The sequence below is a fragment of the Rhododendron vialii genome, chromosome 8a (assembly GCF_030253575.1).
Source record: "Rhododendron vialii isolate Sample 1 chromosome 8a, ASM3025357v1".
NCBI lineage: Eukaryota > Viridiplantae > Streptophyta > Magnoliopsida > Ericales > Ericaceae > Rhododendron > Rhododendron vialii.
In genome coordinates, this window is record NC_080564.1 from 740,690 (window position 1) to 762,503 (window position 21,814).

General features: G+C 39.1%; 2 protein-coding genes and 1 long non-coding RNA gene across 3 annotated transcripts; all 3 read left to right on the plus strand.

The window, feature by feature from the left end:
• The first annotated feature begins 291 nt into the window (after nt 1-291).
• LOC131298151 (zinc finger A20 and AN1 domain-containing stress-associated protein 6-like) lies at nt 292-1,721 on the plus strand. Its single transcript, XM_058323470.1, has 2 exons — nt 292-598; nt 827-1,721. The coding sequence occupies exon 2, from the start codon at nt 1,020-1,022 to the stop codon at nt 1,503-1,505; it is 486 nt and encodes a 161-aa protein (XP_058179453.1). The 5' UTR covers nt 292-598; nt 827-1,019; the 3' UTR covers nt 1,506-1,721.
• A 3,044-nt stretch (nt 1,722-4,765) lies between these two features.
• On the plus strand, nt 4,766-21,540 carry LOC131298152 (RNA cytidine acetyltransferase 1). The gene is made up of 26 exons (XM_058323471.1): nt 4,766-5,122; nt 5,256-5,347; nt 6,626-6,797; nt 6,920-7,042; nt 7,900-8,073; nt 8,334-8,444; nt 8,547-8,680; nt 8,783-8,876; nt 9,727-9,825; nt 10,505-10,641; nt 10,851-10,948; nt 11,765-11,888; nt 11,977-12,064; nt 12,150-12,249; nt 12,320-12,372; nt 14,927-15,103; nt 15,225-15,262; nt 16,078-16,171; nt 17,608-17,787; nt 17,876-17,984; nt 18,068-18,137; nt 18,215-18,365; nt 19,322-19,450; nt 20,268-20,393; nt 20,900-20,965; nt 21,063-21,540. The coding sequence occupies exons 1-26, from the start codon at nt 5,018-5,020 to the stop codon at nt 21,321-21,323; spliced, it is 3,105 nt and encodes a 1,034-aa protein (XP_058179454.1). The 5' UTR covers nt 4,766-5,017; the 3' UTR covers nt 21,324-21,540.
• LOC131298154 (uncharacterized) lies at nt 16,516-17,340 on the plus strand. Its single transcript, XR_009190461.1, has 2 exons — nt 16,516-16,591; nt 16,630-17,340. It is a non-coding gene; the product is annotated as an uncharacterized LOC131298154 (long non-coding RNA).
• Nucleotides 21,541-21,814: the final 274 nt, after the last annotated feature.

Consider the following 21,814-nt stretch of genomic DNA (forward strand, 5'->3'; position numbering starts at 1 on the left):
CTACTAACGAAAATCTATTGTGCTTTTATAAAGCCAAACAAAATGTCAAAAAAAAAAACACTATTTTCAATACAATTTTTGCACTTTTTTATATACTTTCACATAATTCTAAACATTTTCCCACATATTTCAATACATTTATTCAACTTCAACAAAAGTCGTCGGTCTCTTTTTAGCATTTTCCTACCTTTATTAATTTTTTGTTGATGAAAGATACGTTGATTTGCTTGATCAGAAAATAACAAAAAAGATTCTCCTTTTATCTGACTGAACAAGAAAGTCCCGTAACTTTAGACCCACGCGTGCACGTAACCGCGCCGCACCCAAAAAGCGCGAAACATCTCCACCGCCCCCCCCCCCCCCCCCCCCCCCCCCCCCCGCTCTCTCTCTCTCTCTAGCCTCATCTTCACTCTCTCTATCTCTCTACCCGAATCCTGAATCCTCCTTTACCTTCCCTTGCCTCTTGCCTTCTTCTAGAGAGAGAAGAGATAGAGGTGTTTGCGATCCTCTCCGACCGATCAATCCAACCACGCATCAATCACCACCGTCGATCCATCTGAATTCTCTCTTCAATTTCACTTCCCGTCGTCTCTTTAAGGTTTGGGTTTCGATTCAGTGCCTCATGGATTCTGTTTCTCTTTGTACTATGATTTTGATCTGTCCTGGACCGTCAATTTTTTATTTGCAACTAAGATTTCACTGGATTGTGTATTTGTGTGTGTGTGTGTGTGTGTGTGTGTGTGATAGTTCCGGTTCTCTCTCCACAACCTTCAATTGGGGTTTCGAATTAGTGGAATTGAAAGTCTGAATTTTTGGTACTTTGCAGGGTTTTAACTCACGGCGTCAGGAAACATAACGTATTTCGACCGATGTTGGACAATATGGAATAACGGTATCCGAGGTGCAAAATCCCGTTACCCAACGGAAAATACGATACATAACATCCTCTATTGAAAACCCTGTACTTTGATTGCTTAAATTATTTATATTTGGTTGATTAATTATTGGTTATAAGGAATATGAAGCAAGAGATGAAATTAGTTAAAGAGAGTGGCGCTGAGTCCTCAGATCTTCCAAAACTCTGTGAAAATAACTGTGGTTTTTTCGGAAATGCTGCCACGAACAATCTCTGCTCGAAATGCTACAAAGACTATGTAATGAAGCAGTCGAAGGGGGCTGTGGTTGAAAAAAATGAAGTGGGTGTTGATGATAAAGTTATGGATGAGCAAATGGGAATGGTTGGAGGAGTTGAAGAAGAGAAAATTGTGAAAATGGAGGAAGGAACGAGCTCGGAAAACATCGGGAGTAGGCCGGCGAATAGGTGCAACTTTTGTAGGAAGAAGGTTGGGCTAACTGGGTTTAAGTGCCGGTGCGGGCATACATTTTGCTCGATTCATCGATACTCTGATAAGCACAAATGTGCGTTTGATTACAAGGGTGCAGGACAGGATGCCATTGCTAAGGCCAACCCGGTTGTGAAGGCGGACAAGATAGAGAAGATATGATGGTGTGGTGATGGGGTGGCGTTATGGAGCTCATTGGCATTCATTCATCGGAACTTTATAAAAGTATGGCAAATTATACTTTGATGCATTAGGAAATAAATATTTATGTTGGTGATTGTGTGTTTCCTTTTCGTTTTGTACAGTTTGGTTTTAATGCATTTGGCATATTGTTATCCATGTGAAATATTTGGTTTATCTCATTCAGTGTTTTTCTTAGCCTCGAGTTTGCTTCATGTTATTGTGGGACTTTACCGTGGATTTCTTTGTATTGATGTGGTGATGCGGTGGTGTGTGGATTTTGAGTTCCCAAAACCCATAGGGAAACCACAGCTTCTAAGTTCACATTTTGTTTGCTACTATTTCTTTTGTTAAGGTAGGATTGGATATTGTCAATGGAAATGCATGTTTCTTCCATCTCTCGTGGCCTTAATTTCGGATCATTTCTCACAATGTAATTTGTACATTAGCCTACTGGTTTAAGATTCATGTTGGAAGAAGATCCTCTGAAATGAGCGGTTTTACCCTTGCCACTTAATTTGACGTCTCTTTCATCTGGTTGGGTGTACTTGGTATTTACAATCAGCGCAAGTCCTGTTTGCATAAGAAGGAGTCTTGTGCATGGTGTCATAGTAAACTCTATTGGTTATTAAAAATATTTGTTAGGTGGATGTCCAACTATAACTGTCGTACTCATCCTCTACCGTATCTCAAGTATCAAGGGTCTACTACGAGCACTTTACACATTTGGAATGGCTCGTGTAGCAATGACATCTATTGTCCACGATGTACTGTTCTCAATATTTGAGCGAGTTAGTTGCAATGTACAATCTACTTTGAATATGGTATGACGCTTCTGCACAGGAGTATGAAAATAAGCTACTGGAGCTCAACTCTGGCTTAAGGCTGTCTTATGATGTATGTTATCCAAGTTTTGATTGGCTTGCTACATTTCGGTTTTCGGCTCGACAAGCCAGTTCGCACTGTGGGAAATACAGAAACCCAAGCTTCAACCCTGGGTTGTCTGTGGCTTTATTGAAGCTTGTTCAAGATCTGCCCAACTTACGTGTAAACCAAGCTTAAGAAAACCTGCTACTTGGCTCAACTCATAATTTGCTCGCACTTCATGTGCCCCAGGGGACTAGTTGCTTGTACCCGTAGTTTGATTATTTTGCTCAGCAAATGATCGAATTTCTGTGTAGTCAATATATGCGTGGCGATCACCTCAAACGAGATAAAAGAACTGTGTTGTGTAGGAAAATTATTCATCGTCTAATCTATGTTTATAGTTCCATTGAAGACGATGCTTGTTTGAAATAAGAAGTTTATACTTCTGGATTTGGTGAATTGTAGTCTCTGACTAGAAAATATGTCATGCTGTTTGTGTTCCTATGTCTAGCAAGCTTGAGGATCTTTCCTTTGTGCTTCTTTTATACAGTTCACGCAAAATGTTGATAATACACAATTCATCGAATGGAAGTTTGTTGGGATGTGTGTTGTCGTACCAGATGCTATGATCCTTTCCAGGATCAGGAACCAGCTTATGGCTTATACCAAATTACCAATCAATCTCAATGCAGTGATAGCTCGTTCAAACTTTGGGGTCTACTGTCATCTTGTTTTGAAGTAAGAACCTTGCTTTTAGCTCGGATTTTACATACATTGTGTCTGCTGCATGGTCCATGGACATATTCTGGCCTCGGAAGAGAGATAATTGAGTTTAGATTTGAGTGAGATTTACTACTTCCATGGTTGAACAAGCCAAGGCAACCTTCTGCCTTGGGCTTTGAAGTGATTTCCTATTTTTCAGTAGTATCTGATGATCGTGAACATTGACTTGTCCCGCAGCCTTGGGAATTAACAACCACAAATACCTTCAATTGTCTCAAGTTCTTTTTTTTGCTGTTAGTGGGAGTCAAACCTATGAGCTCGTCAACTCAGGGGAGTAAGCCCACTAGTTCTGGCGAACTCCCACTCCACCAACTTCATGAGATTTTTGAGCAATTTGATATTAACATCTGCTTAATGAAAAACTTTGATGTCATGTCTTGAAAAATAGTTAAAAGTTTTTTGAACATCAGGAATTCATTCAAGAAAAGAAAGCCATACAACATCTACAAAGGGGTTCTATAACAAAAACAGAGGCAAGAGCCAAACTGCAAAACAGACCAAACAGTTAAAAAGTTAGCATCCAATTTCAAGGCCATTGCGAGATGAGTCTAAAAACAGTAGTCTTCAAACCGTCCAAATGCAAGGGATAAGGCAGACAAATGCAAGAATCCATCTTCATATCATCCATATTTCTATTTGTGAGTATTAGGTAACCGAGGGAACAACATTGACACTTGCTTGTAATAATCTTAACTCATTTATCCACTGGGACGTCCTTGTAGTGAATGAGCTATGACCTCTGATAAAAAAGAGAGAGCAATATTATCAACACAACTTCAAAACACAATTCTAGACACAAAATGCATCTCGGGTAGTTTGATGCACATAGGTCCACGCGCATCGAACGACTCCGAACACAATTGTGTATCCGCAGTGGCGGAGCTAGGATTAAAATCCGGGAGTGGCACCCAAAAAATAAACTTTAATACTAGTAAAAAAATACAGTGTTGTATTAACTATCTATAATAAAATAACCTTCACATTTTCATAGTCTAATCATCCATTAACGTGAAATGATACTTGATGGTTTTTTCAACAACAGAAGAACAAAAAATCGTCTTAGAGTGACTCTATACCAAATTTTGGAAAAATTTCTCTTTCAATATACATAAGCGAAGTGTCTAAGAGGAAATCATCTCCCATGTTTTTCCAAAGCCTAGGGCAAAGAATAGCCTGGTTGGGAAATTTGGAGACATATATACGGACATCAATTATAAAAAAAAAAATAGAATTGAGCAGTTTTGCTATACGAATCCAAAAGTAATACTTATTGATGTCCGTTGAAACTGATTTTTTGCAGGAGCCCATAAAATAATATTAAAAAATTTATGAGTATTTTTCTAAATTTTTGTGGGATCCAGAATGGGCCCAAACGCGTTTTTTTCTTGCATGATTCCCTGAAAATCTCTTTTGCAATTAGAATTTCCGGTCTCTGTAGAGTGTAGAATACGAACGATTTCTTGGCAGACCTGAAAAAGATATATTTTTTGTAATTAAAATTTTCCATGGCCCGGTTTTTTTTTTTAAAAAAAAAGAGGCATGGCCCATGAGTTTACTTTTTAAAGACGGCCCGGCCATGTTCGGGTCCCTTCATCATGTGGTAGTATTATTAGCGTCGGCTTGTCGCCTTCGACCTCTTGTGCCCTAGACAAATAGTACTAACTGCGAGAGAGAGAAAACACCACCAGAAGTTTGCCGCCTAATTTAACTACTACTCTGAACTTCTCCTACCTCTGCCAACTCCAACACGGGAAGAGAGAGAAAGCTCAAACCAGTAGCTTAGAGAGAGAAAGTTGCCATCACCTCCACGCGTAATCCTTCTATTTTCGCACAGTTAGACAAGTATGAGGAAGAAGGTGGACGAGCGCATCCGAACTCTCATCGAAAATGGCGTCAAAACCAGACACCGCTCCATCTTCGTCATCATCGGCGACAAATCTCGTGACCAGGCACTTCTTCTTCCCTCTCTCTCTCTCTCTCTCTCTCTCTCTCTCTGTGCGTGTGTTTATACTCAGTGACTCATGTATGTGTAGGAATTAAGAACGTCTGTTTCTAAGTATTGAATTTTTTCGTGATGTGCAGATTGTGAATCTTCATTACATGCTTAGCAAAGCGGTGGTCAAGTCGAGGCCAACTGCTCTGTGGTGCTACAAGGACAAACTTGAACTTAGCAGGTAGTAACATTTACAGGATTTTCTCACGTGTAAATTATTCCAATAATTTTTTTTGTTAGTTTTGTGCTTTAATCAGCGTGAAGTGACATGACTGAATTGTTTTGGTTTTCCTTTCAGAATTTTGAAAGATTACGATTGGGCAGTTTTTTTATGGTCAAGGTTTTTCGGTAGAAAATTGGAAGGTCCGAACACAGTGTTTAGTAAATAAAGTTAGGGATGTTGGAACATAATGTTGTGCTTCACCCACGTTGGATAATTTTCCTAGGGTTTGGAATATATATTCACGTGATTTTGGACAGTTAGCAAGGAATTATTATTGGCATGGAAATCTACCAAGGTGGTATTTGATTTGAATGTGATTTCCAAAAGATGGAATATTGGTCAAACTTGGAGCCCAAGTTCAATTTAATTGGAAAGGTGAATCAGAGAAGATATCATATTGGTTGGCCAATATATTGTTTTCCTTTCGGCTGATATATTTTTTCTGCATGTATATATACCTTGGTTAGGTTCGAGATATATGCAATGTGTGTGAGAGATACACAATTGGTGAGAGCAAGAGAGAAAAATATATTGTGAGAGTGAGGGAGAGATAAAAAATATTAGTGAGCGTGGGCTTGGGGATTAATATTTTTCTATCTCATTGTACTCGATCAATATAGTGGAATTTCTCTTTTGTTTGTGGAGTAGGTATTGAGACCGAACCACGGAAATCTTGGGTTCTTTATTTTTCTTGTGCTTGTTTAATTTTGTGGCATGCTTCCGTTGCGGCAAAGGACTAAAAATTCCAACACATAAGATATTGCGGAACATGAAATAAACAATTACAAGTGTACTAATGCTCGTTTGATGCAGTTAGGAATATGTGCGCGTGCACACAAGAACATTTCAAGAATGCATTTCAGAACCAATTCGTTAACATGCCACCAAGGCAATTTTTGATAGCGCTAGACATCTGCAATGGTGAATCAAATATACTATCGTGTGATTGCGGAAAGTTTTCATTTTCTTTAAAATTGCATACAAACACAATTGTGTTTCCAATCATGAGGAGAGACCTATACCGAGTGCAGATATTCAGTTTGGTTTGTCACTGTTATGTTCATTTTCAGCTCATTTGCTTTCTTGCGTGTTTTCCCCCTCTTGTTGCAGTGTGCAATATTGTGTGGCCTTTGTTGTAGAAGTTCCTACTGGAAATTTCCTGTGAATATATATTTTATTTTTTCCTTGAACGGCTTTTCCAGTGAATATATGATGGATAAATTTAACTCTCTACAGTCACAAGAAAAAACGCTCAAAGCAAATCAAAAAGTTAATGCAGAGGGGTCTGCTGGATCCTGAGAAGGTTGATCCTTTTTCACTATTTGTTGAAACCGGAGGACTAACATACTGCATGTACAAAGATTCGGAGCGAATTCTTGGAAATACTTTTGGCATGTGCATACTGCAGGTAGATAACCATTTCATAATCCTCGTTGAATCAAACCATCCACTTTCAGAGTTTATGATTGATTCTGTGCTTGGTCTGTTGCCTCATTTTTGTTTTGATTCTACTTTTGGGTATGGTTGTAGGATTTTGAGGCTTTGACACCAAATCTCCTAGCAAGAACTATTGAAACAGTGGAGGGGGGTGGACTAATTATACTGCTGCTTCGTTCTCTATCTTCACTCACAAGTCTATGCACGATGGTTATGGTAAAAATCATTTATGATGCTTTGCTGTATAGCTTTATTTTTTACCAGTGATTTATCAATAACCGAAAGCGATACGTAGTTTATTAATCTTTGTCTTGTTTGTTTTTTCCTATCTGTTTAGTTGATTTTCTTGTTGTTCGTTTTGTTAGATCACCTATTGTCAAAAAGATTTGTACTTCTTCATTTCTTTAGATTACCAATTCAGATGTTAGAAAAGTGAGCCCAACAATGTATCTCAAGCTAACACTCCCACTGTTATGTAACCCTGTCTTGCTCGTGAAAAGGCAAAAAGGACTAAAATGAATAGGGTGCACCAAGATTAGTAGATCAGAGTGCACTTACAGGAACAAGGGGTTAGGAAGCAATAATATTGAATTGGAGGCTTGGAACCTAGGACATCCTTGAACCAGAGCCAGGATGCGATAATAGATCACTGGTGGTCCCAAAAGCTTTGGCTCTTAAAAAATGGGCTCAACGTTGTTTGTCATGATCAAACATTTGATATTATCATGTACACCAGTTTATGCTGAAGCAATAAACTAGCATGTGTGCATAAAATTTGGGTGTCTACAATGATATATGTTTTCAAAAGTTTCTTGATATTCTGGATTCCTTTCAGATATGAATTTTTGACCTTTACAATATCGGGTTTATTCTTTGATTTTTTTTTTCTTGCATGGGCAAAAACATCATTCATGATGATTATCCGAAAAGGGGTATTTGGAGTCGAGATCAAAGCTTTGTTAACCCCTCTACATGCCCTTCCCATTGGGCTAGTGGGCTTTCGCGATTCTTATTATGCTACTAGTGCTTAAACCATTATTTTGTACCACTCATAAAATGTTCGCTAATTGCAGGATGTTCACGAGAGGTTTCGTACCGAATCTCATTCAGAGGCTACTGGACGCTTCAATGAACGTTTCTTATTATCGCTTGCATCATGTAAATCATGTGTAGTAATGGACGATGAGCTGAATATCTTACCAATTTCTTCTCATATGAAGTCAATTAAACCAGTTTCAGTTGAAGAGGTATCCTGCTCACTTTTACAAACAAATACAGTATTGGTTCCCAAACTATTGTCCAGTTTTTTAGTGTGTTTTACCGAACCTGTGGCACCTTTACTGCAAAATGTTCCCTGTTCTTCTTGATACGGTAAAAGGTTGCCATGTTTACCTGCTTCTCATATTGAAAATGTATACATTGCAAATAAGTGAAGAGTGTCATAATGGTTGATGTCCTGTGAAGCTGCATCTATCAACGTTTCTCTTCTCCTTGTTGGTAATGAAAGGACTCTGAGGGGTTGTCAGAAGCAGAACGGGAACTAAAGAACTTGAAAGAGCAACTGAATGACGATTTTCCTGTTGGTCCTTTAATGAGAAAGTGTTGCACACTGGATCAGGTATAGATTCTTTGTTTGAATTCCATGGAATATACAAGCTTTTCATTCATGTGGTTACACAATTAAATGTAGCTCTGCTCATTATTTCCATCCTTTGAATAGGGAAAAGCAGTCATTACATTTCTTGATGCAATTTTGGATAAAACACTTAGAGGCACAGTTGCTTTGCTTGCTGCTCGTGGCCGTGGCAAGTCAGCCGCGCTGGGTTTAGCAATTGCTGGAGCTATAGCTGCAGGGTAATATTATCACGCCACGTGTACCATCGTTGATTTTTTTGTAACTGCAATCGATATCATTTTATTACTTGTTTAATTACTGTTACTTTCTCGTCTGTGTAGGTATTCTAATATATACGTAACTGCACCTAGCCCTGAGAACTTGAAAACTTTGTTCGAATTCGTATGCAAGGGTTTTGATTCACTTGAATTCAAGGTAAGAAATTTTTACGTCTCTTGGAACTACAAGTTGGTTTGTACAGATGTAAAAAGGTGTTTGTAGAGCATGGGGAATTCAATATTTGGTTTGTATTTCTTTACTTAATTGTTTGGCTATATTATTGAACTTTCACTCTTCAGAAATTATCATTTTTCCTTGAATTATAAAGAACGTACTGCTACAGTCATCTTTGGTGAACCTTCGTCTCCTTTCGTACCCACAAAAGAGAAAACTAAAGAAGGCAACTAATACTAGAGATGTTTAGTTGTCATTGGCAATCTAGTCATATTGGGAGTTTGATGGTTGATGGGTTAGAGATCTAGAAGAAGAGAACATTGCAGAATTCACCCTCAATGACCACACTTTGACGGGATGGATTTTGCTTTGGTATTGGAAACAGGTAAGGAGTGGCTGGGTCATAGCATAATTGAGGAAGAAGCATTGGAGAGGATTGTTATTGTGATAAGATCTCGTGGCCCGATGGCCTGATACCTCCTCCTTCCAAATATTATAAGATGTTATGCGAGGTTGTATTATTTCTACGAGCTTGGGTGCTTCGTCCGCTGGAGCTAGATGTTTATGGTTATGGAGCTGGGTGTATTTACAAGTTTGGGGGTTCTATGTATTGTTTCTGTCCTGATACCTACAGCGTACATGATGCACCATCGAAAACCACTAGAGATGATATGTTCTCAATGGCATTAGTAGATGGCCTGTTGCTTTTAGTCCAGCACCTTAACACAAGAAACAGTTCTGTTACCAGTTACACGACTCTTCATGACGTTTTTGCATATTGGGATTGAAACGGCATCCAGATCTTGACATACCATTCTGACTCTGTTTGCAGGAACACTTGGACTACGATGTGGTGAGAAGTTCCAATCCAGAGTTTAAGAAAGCAACCGTGCGGATTAATATTTACAAGCAACACAGGCAAACAATTCAGGTTAGTAATGTGTAGATCTATATTTTCAAGTCCCAAGTTCTTGACGGCCTTATTCTCAACTCCTAAGTTCTACATCTCTTAAGATTACGGAATGTCTTTGTCGCAATTTCACTTGTAAACAGTACTGAAACCATGATTTTAGTTAAAAGAGGTTATTTGAGTGCTAGTGCAATACAGATTAACAATGTCATCTTTGAGGAAGAGTGACAGAGAAATGCCTACAAGAGGAGTTTAAGCAGGCTGAGATACTAATGAACCAGATGGTGACATTTTTATTTGGCTATAGCGTGTGGCATAGAAGATTGGCACAATTAGATTCTCATAGCTGATCCCACATAATTAGAGAAAGCTTTAGTATGACTATGTCCTTTTGGGTTGTCCCCATAGTTTTTTTTCATCCTGTTAAACAGGTATAGGTTTTTACTATAACTTTGGAATACTTGGTAAATAGTATTTTTTTTCTTTTCTGAATTATATATAGGAGGCTTTTCAATCTCATTTTGGTGGGGCAGGTGGGTGTATTCACAATTGGTGCTTCATTATTTGAATTGCCATCAATAGTGCATTATTGCTGTATGGTGTTTCTGGAGCAGGTTTATGAATGGCATTTGATTAGTCTTGTTATAGGCGCTTCAGTGCTTGCATGGCTAAGAGTGGTTTTTTTTGTATGTTATGGCAGTATATACAGCCTCATGAGCATGAAAAGCTGTCCCAGGTGGAACTGTTGGTTGTTGATGAAGCAGCAGCAATTCCATTGCCAGTTGTGAAGTCTTTGCTTGGCCCCTATCTGGTCTTCTTGTCATCTACTGTTAATGGGTATGATGCAATACTATTAATTTTCATAAGCCTACTTCTCAAATATTTTATGGAGCACTGAATCTTCGTCAATAGGGCTTCCGTTCCTTGCTGAAATACTCAGTTGTTTATTTTACTCATTTAAGGACGTTTGTTATGGTTTCTATATCTAGCTAGAGGTTAATCTTGATAATAGAAGCCTATTAATTGCCAGTTATTTTGACTCAAAGCTATGAAGGTACTGGCCGGTCTTTATCGTTAAAACTCCTGCAGCAATTGGAGGAGCAAAGTGCAACGTCTACCAAAAGTGTGGAGGGCTCCATCTCTGGTACTTCTTGATTCACTGGTACATTTTAGTTATTGATTATCTACACTCATTTCTGGATTTTCTGTACTTGCAGATCTCCTTTATGATTATTGTTCTAGCAGGGAGACATCTATTAGTCAACATGTCTTTTCAATTTGTGGCAGTTTCGTTGTCTTGGAACTTACTTTGCAGAAGTAAACCTTGACTAATAGCTTCTTTCAGTCAAGATTAGCTTTTATGGACCCAATTACATAATCTTGTATCAGCTTGTAATAGATAAAACATCCACTAGTGTATACTGTGTACTGTATGAATATAGCATGGACTTGGGGAGTGAAGGAGTTAATGATTAAATGTCGTGAAGTCAATCAGTATCGCGTAACCTTCAAGCTCAGCATCCGAAGTATCAAAAGTTTTAGATCTTGAGATCTCTTTTCGTTGTTGTTCTCATTTGAATAAGAAGTATATCTTATTTTGTGATGCTGCCCCTGTTGAGATTTGCTGCTTCACCATCATATTGTATCCTTATTCAGTCTTGGTTTTTGTTATTCTTTTGTTGTCCTATAATGTTGTTTTAAAATTGGCAGATAGTCTATCTGAATGAAAACTATAGTATTACAGCATAAACATGATAATTGTGATGCTACTTATTATTGGATAAATCGTTTATTCAGCCACAAGGCTTATGCCTTTCCTTCTTAGATGAACCTTTCGATGACTCGTTTTTATTGAACAACATATTGTGGGGTCTTCAATCCTGTGGATGAACAACATATATTCACATGTTTTGTTCCTTTACTGGTGAACTTTCCTCATACATCAATTCCTTAAATGTAGGTCGTCTTTTCAAGAAGATAGAATTGAGTGAGTCTATCAGATATGCATCAGGCGATCCGATCGAATCCTGGCTTCATGCTTTACTTTGTTTGGATGTTGCAAATTCCATTCCTAATATCAGCAGGTTAGTACTCTGTTGTTTATAGCATGCAGGCGAGGGAATTGTCAACTTTATTGCACTTGTGAGTTATGACTTCTCATCTGCATGTTAGGCTGCCTCCACCTAGTGAGTGTGATCTCTACTATGTTAATCGGGATACACTTTTCTCCTACCACAGAGATAGTGAGTTATTTTTGCAGGTAAGATATCACTTTTTTAGTGTTTCTCTGTCTCTCCCCCACTCTCCAACGTGTGCATGATGATTATGTGCTCTAATACTTGCAGCGTATGATGGCCCTATATGTTGCTTCTCACTACAAAAATTCTCCAAATGATCTGCAACTAATGGCTGATGCACCAGCACATCATTTGTTTGTGTTACTTGGTATATTTTCTCTCTATTCACCCTTTTCTTTGTACCTTATGGCAAGTTATAGTAACTTAACTCAATGCAGGCCCCGTTGATGAGTCCCAAAATCACCTCCCTGATATTCTCTGTGTTATCCAGGTTCGCTTCTTTCTTATGTGATGCATACCTAACCATTTCTAAGTTATCAAGCTTCAATTTGAGTTTGGTACTGCGTCCATTCTATAAATCACTCTCCAATGTGTTAGTTGCTTCGCTGTTCTGAAAATTTGAGATGCTGCAGCTTTGTTGTAGTGAATAATTATGGGGTGTCAGGGGTAAGGGTGGACCTGACTCGGCCGTCGGAGAAAATGGCGGGCAATATAATGGCTCGAGACCACCGGAGGTGGAGGAGTGAGCTCAGGGCAGCCTTAGAGAGGGAAAGAGGGGTGGCAGTGGACAGTGGACAGCGAGAGAGTGAAGAATGCTCTGTATAAGTCTTGTGTCCAACCATCTTTCTATAGTCTAGGAAACCTTGAAAGGACGGTACCAGGTGTCAAGCTTCCTCATTTGTGGGCAATATGGATGTTGACGAGGCTCCTCTTTTGGTTCTGCAATCAGAATTTGGGCTCTGCCTCCTGAGAGTCAAAGACGTCGTTCAAGTGATATGTGGAGACCTGGATCATAGGACCAAGGTTCTGAATACCATACCGGCTTGAGTACCGGTTTTTCTACCGGTACGGGTCAAATACCGGGTACCGTTTTGGATTTAGTGCTACTACCATTACATATATTTACCCATACAATAAAAGATATTAGTTTTTTGAAAATCCTATTTTTTCACAGCTGTGAACTCAAATTGGATATGCCTTTAATTTTTGACTGTTCTTAGGAACCTAAACTTAACCCAGACGCACTCAGATTGTAGGGTTGAGATGTATTTCTCAGTTTCAATCCTAGGGCTCCAATTTTCTTCAAATATTCTTCTACTGTCTCTTACTTTCTCTCATCACCAGAGTACGGCTTTTCCTCTCCCCTTCCACTACTACCTACCACACACCCTGTGCTCCTTTCCCAAATGGAAACCCTCAACAGCCATCTGCAACGGAGGAGCAGAAAAGTCATCTGAAAATTTGCTCACCTGCGATGGAGGTGCTCCAAGATGGTCTGGAAAATTGCTAAGAGACCAGATCCATAAGAAATTCGGGCTTGGATCTTCTAGGTTCTGTTTTTGTTTGATTTTTGCATTTTTTCTGTGTCTGCCAGTTTTGCAAAATACCGGACGAAATCACCGGTAAACTCATCTCGGCTGAGATCGTCCGGTTTAGCCAGTACCGACCGGTAAGGCCCGGTATTGAGACCGGGACGGTATTGGACGGTCATGGTACCATTTATTCCTCAATCTGGTACTTACCAGCTGGTATGGAATGGTATTCACAACTTTGCATGGGACCTGAGTCAGGTGGTAGGTATGAGTCAGTCTCCTAAATGTCGGATGGTGGTTGTGATACATCTTTTGAGGTGTCAAGGTGGAGCTCCCCTCTTGGAAGTGAGTCTTCACAATCCATTTGCTCTACCCTCCAAACCACATGCCTTCTTTGGTCCTGAGCAAGATACTTAGGCCTTGCCCCTGGCCTAGGGGGTTGTAGAGTTGCCTATGGTGTTGTGGGGTTGCCAGGCTCAAGCTTTATTTAGTGTGTAGATAAACGGGATATGTCACGCGAATCTCATTAAGTATTCGTAGTAGCATGCTTTGGAGCCTCCTTACATGAATGTAGGAAATGTTATGGAGCCCGAGATACTTGTTTGGAATGAGGAGGATATGGTTCCGGAAGAGCTCACTTACCTTACTGGCGGGGTTGTGGGTTTGCAGGTAGTGCCACATGGCGAGGCTCTTCCAGATTCCCACTATAATCCTTCTGCCTTTCTCTTATAAACAGGGTACAAGGTTCTAGACGCTATAACGGTATAGCCAGATTCCAATTTTGTCGAGAGTTTACCAATGCTCGTAGACTATGATGTTGAACATGTTGTGATGTAGAAAAGCAATTATGTTCTTGGAAAAGTGGTTGTGACATATTAGGCCATACCTGCTTCTTAGGGTAAATGTCTCTAGCTTAAGAAGTTCCATTGCAACTGGCATATAAGTGTTTTTGTGCTATGTTTTACTTTCCAGCAGTTCTGGATCTCAGCATCAGTGTGCTGGTGATTTAGGGTGTGTGTGTGTGATGGTTGTTATCTTTGAGAGGATTAATGATACTTGAAGATGTAATGGGACCTTGAAAGTGGAGCATCAGAGCTACGAAAATTATAAGTCCATGTCATTCTCAGTTGTGCAGTTGAACCTGGAGGCTAGCTTGTAACATAGGATCCGGCTTCTTGAAGTGTAGGAGGCTGCTACAGAGAGCATGAGGCATGTTGGGGAAAATTCAATGTGGGAAGGGACTACAGTTCTGTAGGATTTAACTTAGTTTTATCGCCTTGACACTTATTTCAGTTTTTTCTCCTTCTGTTGGTGCTTGCTGTCGCTTGGCAGTTGGCAGTAATATTCAATTGCATCCTCACTTTCTGGGGTTCATTTTGAGATGAGTTTACAGCTCTGCAATGCTAAGTTATGGCCAGATTGCTCACTGATTTCGCTTTTGGAGGCAGATTAATATTCTAAGTAGTTGTTTGTATAATGCTTGAATTATATTGGACATTATCAATTTTACAGGTCTGTCTTGAGGGGCAAATTTCTCGCAAATCTGCCATGAAAAGTTTAACTGAAGGTCATCAGCCCTTTGGAGACCAAATAGCATGGAAATTTTGTGAACAGTTTCGGGACACAGTGTTTCCTAGTCTTTCAGGTGCTCGTATTGTACGCATTGCGACTCATCCTAGTGCAATGAGGGTAATCCATTTTTGCCCGTATCGAAGTTAGCTGTTGGACAACTATTTCTTGAGAGGATGTTTCAAACATTCTCGTCAGGCCTGTGAGGACTCATTCTCTTTTTTCTATTTCTTTTTACCAGCTTGGATATGGTTCAACTGCGGTGGAACTTTTGACAAGGTACAAATTTGTCTTTTCTCTTGGTTTGGGGACAATATTTCGTAATATTTCACGGGGAGTCCCACTCGCATGTTTGAGTTCCCACCTAATTTATGGCACTGCATAACACAGTGGACCGTTTGCAAGTGTTGAAGAGAACATGGACTCTCTCCTTGACTTGTACGAAAATGAAAGATGACCCTTTCTCATTTTGGATTTTCCCTCCTTTTTATCTCCATACAATTGATATTATTAAGTTAATTTCCGGGAAAGAAAGTGCAATTTTTTTCTTCCTGTTTGTCATTTTATGGTAACACATCATTTTATACGAAACAAAAGATATGGTAATTGGTATCTACACTTATGCATTTTGGCATTATTTTGTTTCACTTAAATTATTTACAAAGTGCCAATGAGAGAAACCTGAAAAAGAGAATAGCCAAATAATAAAGATCCTTCCTATATAGAATCCCAAATTGGATCTGATGAGTGGTTCCAAATCCTTGAGATCCAACTAAACAGAAGAAATGTATGTTGACTCTTTAATCTCAACCCCTCCAAAGTCCACAGATTGCACAGCTTACCAAATTGAACCAAATCAGCCATAGAGGTTCCAAGAAAGCCAAGCCTTCTGTCTCCTCTTATCTCTCATTCCCCCTTTCCATGGAAAAATAGGTCCTTCACATTCATAGGAAACACTCAGTGAAAAAAAATGCTTTCGACCTGTTCTTACTGTACAAGTGGCTGTCATCTTGAGGGTCAACCATTTAAGCACCATGTCTTCTCTAATTCTATTAATGAGGTCTGCAGGTAATTGCCTAATTTACTGTCTGCAGGTACTTTGAAGGACACTTGACTACCATCTCTGAAGTAGATGTTGACAATGCTCTGGAATCTCCTCATGTTAGAGTGACGGAAGCAGCTGAGAAGGTTTGTTCTCAAACTTCTCTCTGTTTTGACCAGCATTCTCAAACTTCTAATTCATTCTCTCTCTCTCTCTCTCTCTCTCTCTCTCTCTCTCTCTATCTATCTATCTGTCTATCTGTCTATGTATATATGCAAATGTGAATCTTGAATTTGTCTGTGCAAGATCTGTCTTAGTTATTTCGTACCGTAGTAGTACTCCTGATTTTGTTGACCGATACTAATTATCTCCATCTGCATAAAAGCTCAAGTGGTACCTGTTGAATCACATGCTGTATTTGCCTATTTTCGTTCTGTGACTACATGCTGTTTACTATCAGCAGAAGGGAAATAGGATGATTTAAAAGCGCGCGCGCTATAGCGCGAGGCGCAGCGCAGCGCAAGGATTGCGCTTCGGAACTATGGGCTATAGCGCAGAACACAAAGGTGCAAGAAAGGCACTGAAGCGCGTGCTATAGCGCAAGGCGCTGAGGCGCGCGCTTTTTGCTGTGAGGTAAAAATCAGTCTTACGTTCGCGATGCACTGAATAATTTCTTCCTTTAAATCGATGGGAGCCCTATTCGATCGACAAACCAGATCGAGCAACAGCCTCTTCGACGATTCAGAGTCTCGGACGATCGGACCCAGCTTCTTCTTCTCTGGTCTCCCTCTCCCTCTCTGATTGTCAACTCCAAGTAACAACTTCTTCTTCCTCCTCCTCCTCCTCTTCCTCCTCCTCTCACCATCTCACGTTTGCTTCCTCCTCCTCCTCTCACCTTCTTCTTCCTCATTTTCTTTCTATTTTCACCGATTGTCCAGGACCCCCTTTTCTTTTTTCTTTTTTTTCCAGTCACAACCCCCCTTTTCTTTTTCTTTTTCTTTTTTCCAGTAGTAGGACCCCCCTTTGCTTTTTTTTTTCTTTTTTTTTTCGCCTGTTTTTTTTTTTGTTTTTGTTTCCAGCTCTGTTTAAAGTATTTGTTCAGTTTGTTGTATTTATTTGTACTTGTTATTTGTAGATGACATCTGAAAATTCTAGTAATGCCTATGCATGCCTCTAGATTTTATTGTCTTTAATCCTTTTGTTATGTCTCTAAGGCTAAACATTATTATGTTAGCTTTTCATGGATGATATGTTATGTTTAGTGTTTGGTACTTTCGTTTAACCATTGACATGTTATGTTTTATGACATTTGAAAGTTTTACAATTGTTTATTTGTGTTGAAAACTTGTTCTAATAAAATTTGCCTTGCGTAGAATTTTTTTTTTTTTTTTGCGCTTCGCGTCAATAAAGCGCGCGCCGCGCCTTGCGCTAAAGCCCCAAGGGATCGTTGCGCCTTTCGCCATTTAAAACACTATATAACAGTGGCATTTGTAAACAGCCATGCTGCAATGGGAATTAATTCTCAGACCTGCTATGTTTTCTGGTTACATCCCAACTTTGATCCTTTTCTTTTTTCGCTCAGGTTTCCTTGCTAGAAGAGAATATTAAACCTAGGACAGACCTGCCACCTCTGCTAGTACATCTTCGTGAACGACGGCCTGAAAGGCTACATTACCTTGGTGTCTCATTTGGGCTTACTATGGACCTTTTCCGCTTTTGGAGGAAGCATAAATTTGCTCCGTTCTACATTTGCCAGATTCCAGTTAAGATCTTGCATTTTACCTTTTTCGAATGGCTCTAGGGGAATTCGTTACTGTTCTAACATTCCATCCGATAAATATGTCAATCAGAGCACTGTGACCGGTGAGCATACATGCATGGTTCTGAAACCATTGAACAATGAGGATGTTGAATCCAGTGGTTTGGACCAATGGGGCTTCTTCAGTCCTTTCTACCAAGGTTGGTCTGTCATTTTAAGCATTACATTAATTAATCCAGCCAGCTTTTCATTTGTGAACTGATGTTTTATAGACCACCCTCAGATTTTAGGGAGAGATTTAGAGGACTATTGGATTCTAGCTTCCGTGCAATGGAATACAAGCTTGCTATGAGGTCAGAAATTGATTTGTTTTTCTTTTTTAAGTAATGTCCTTGTATATAATCTGCTTATGTAACCTTTAATCTTGCAGTGTGTTGGATCCAAAGATCAACTTCACAGATCTAGAGCCTGCATTGCCTACCATTTCAGATAGATTCTTGAAATCACTTGATGGGATTTTGACACCTTTCGATATGAAGCGGCTGGAAGCATATATAAACAATCTTGCAGATTATCGTATGGTAAGCTCTTAACATGATGGTTAAGTTGTCATTTGTGTTCTTGATATTAAGCCGAGAATTGTTTTTCTATTGAAGCACCCATGGTTAAATACCCCAATTGATGCACCACTTACTCTGCCAAACAAAACATAGATCCTCTCTTGCACAATTGTCTGCTCTCTCTCTCTCTCTCACACACTTACCTTTTGTAAGATAATGAGTGGTCAGGCATCCAAAAAACCAAGTCTGCAGTCTGTTACACAAGATTCAAGAGTAATAAAGCTGGTTTAACCTCTTGCGCCTGGTGTTTTTTTTGTCATTGTAAAGTCTAACTTAAATTAGATTTTCCTTTTATGCATTTGGTGTTTGGGTGCATTAATAGGGATTAGTCCTGAGTCATAAGTGGTTCTGGACACCTGTCATTAATGACGTGTTCTTAAAACTTTATTTTGCTAAATATTAGAAGGAAAACGGAGCTTATCTCTCTTTCCCACCACCGTTATTCTCTTGCTCTCCATTTTAGTGAAGGCAATCTTTGTTTCACAAGTTTGTAAGCAATTTCATTGATGCACCAACCACCACCTCAACAATTGAAAGAGCCAAAATAATTACACATACAAGGACAATTATTATTGAATGTGATTGTGTTGAGGCTATATGTGATCTCATTATGTATGGTTCAAAGCTGCAAGTTTGTGGAGAGAAATCACATAATTGGGTATGATTGGGATAAGGCCATAAGGGAGCATTATCTTTTAAGGTTGTGACTGAAGATTGACATCCCTCGTAAAATTGTTTCTCTGAATCTTCTCTGCGGATTTTTTAATGCTCAAGAATGTTTACTAAAAAATGCATTCAATCACAAAATGGTGCATGTTATACATAGTACATAATACGTAGGTATGATTCTCTTATTTTCTTAAGCACAAGGGTCATTTCTTTATATACTTGTATGTCTAAATTGTTGGCTTTTACAGATTTGGGATCTTGTACCGAAACTCGCAAATCCATATTTTAGGGAAAAATTTCCTGTCACGCTGTCATATGCCCAGGCCTCGGTCTTACTTTGTACTGGTTTGCAGAGGCAAGACATCTCTTACGTGGAGGTTTGGTTCTTGACCTATTAGCTTGTTTTTATCACTCTTGACCTGTTCGCTTAATGTTCATTCAGCTGTATCTGCATATCCAAACCTTATTGGTTGAAGAGAAATATTGTGTTCTGAGCTCTTAGATCTCCTTGAGCAGTTTCTCCCCCAATGATCCCTTTTTCCTCCCAAGAGATTTACTAGGCAAATTTTTGGTGCTTTAACTACATGAGACTACATGAGACCCGCTTACTAAATTATTCAAAGGAATGAATTTCCTCCCAGTAGATTTACTGGGAATTTTTTTGGTGCTTGGACTACATGGGACCCACTCACTAAATTATTCAAGGGAACGGTGATATGAGTGTGCTAGGTTAATTCCATAAACCAGTCTTTAGGTTTGATATGTTACCTTTTGCCCGCATGATTTCCTTGGAAAAGTCTATGCTTTCCATAAAACCGAATTTTTTCCATATCTGCAGAAGACACTTATCAGTGTGCTTAAAGATCCAAGTTCGGACCCTTAGGCTTGAATGACAATGCTCATACTCTAATATGATGTTTGTGGGGAAAACTGTACCCAAGAAATATAGGCAAAGCCATGAAATAAACTTGTCAGTTGAATCATGTCCCCTTTCTTATCTGCACAAGACATTTCTTATCTGCACAAGACATTTATCAGTGTGCTTAAAGATCGAAGTTTGGACCCTTAGGCTTGAATGACAATGCTCATACTCTAATATGATGTTTGTGGGGAAAATTGTACCCACGAAATCTAGGCAAAGCCATGAAATAAACTTGTCAGTTGAATCATGTTCCCTTTGTTTGTTATTTGCAGGGAGAGATGAAGTTGGAAAGGCAGCAGATATTGTCATTGTTCATAAAAGTAATGAAGAAGCTTTACAGATACCTATATGATATTGCATCCAAGGAGATTGATTCTATCCCTTCTCGACTGAGACAAGTAAGTGAACAAGTTGATTGTTAATACTTTCTTCCCTTGCTATCTCTAGTCTAGTCATATTTACTTATAAATATACACCTTTTTTTAGTAAGCGAACAAATTGATTGTTAATACTTTCTTCCCTTGCTATCTCTAGTCTAGTCATCTTTACTTATAAATATACCCCTTTTTTTTGGGGTAAACAATTGGAAGCTTTACCAAGCAATCTCACAATCGACACTACATCTACCAACTAAAGCAATCTAAGTGGAAATGTCGTTCTCTTCTCAGGCTGCCGAACTTTAGCTTCATCCTTCATAATGCAGTAATGAAAAGGAAAAACCAAAGTGTAGCAATGAATATACACCTCATTGTTTTTTCTGTGCTTTGGCTTTTGTGTTTTTATTTCCCTTGGATGGTGGATGGATGGCAGTTGTTCCGTTGTTTTTATGTATTTTGAATCTACATATTGTGTATGAGTTTGGTCGGACAAAGGTTTTTATGCGGAGCTCTGAATTTGTTTCCAGATTGTGTTGGAACCTCATGCTATTTCCGTGGACGAGGATCTTAATGAAGCAGCAGAGCAAGTAAAGGTATGCTCTCTCTCTCTCTCTCTCTCTCTCTCTCTCTCTCTCTCTCTCTCTCTCTCTCTCATTTTCAAGAGCTGAACTGACATGGGACCATATCTAGGAGGGGATGAAAGCCAAGATGATGGAAAGTTCGTTAAATCCAGAGTTACTCCAACAATATGCCATTGCGGACAGAGAAGCTGATTTCGAAAAGGCTCTGCGAAATGGAGGCGGGAAGGTCCCCTCTGGTGGTCTGATAAGTGTGAAAACCAATAGAAATAAAGCAGAAAAGCTTGGAAAACAGAAAGAGAGCCATAAGAGTGGGAAGAAAAGTAACACGGAAGATGGCAGTTCCAAATCGAATAAGAAGAGGAAATTCTGACCATTTGAGAAGAGAATCTGAGAATTTGTTATGCGCTCTGGTAGGAGATTTGACTAGCGTTACAATCATTTTTTAGGCTATGTAAGTTACTGTTTTGTTTCCCCCTAAATTTTGGTGCATCAGTTGTTACATTTCCATTTTTTTGGCACTAATTTTTTGTATTCTGAGCTCTTATATTTTTGGTTCTATACGTAGGCTGTTAACTTCATTCCGAAAAGCACAACCCTTGTTAGCTTAAGTAGGAGCTGCCATGTTAATTTAGAATGTAGTTTGTTTTGTTCAAAATATCATTTGGTTTGACATAACATTTGAAGCAACAGGTAGACATTTTCGGTTAGTAATGAGGAAACATTTCAACTCAATTAAGCTAGATATGGAAGAAAAAATATTGAATGCGCTTCTCATTTTTTGTCCTCCAACGTCATTCTCAAATTAGATTCTTGCAATTCTAGATGGCATCAAAAAAAAGAGATTTGGCTTCGGTTATGTCC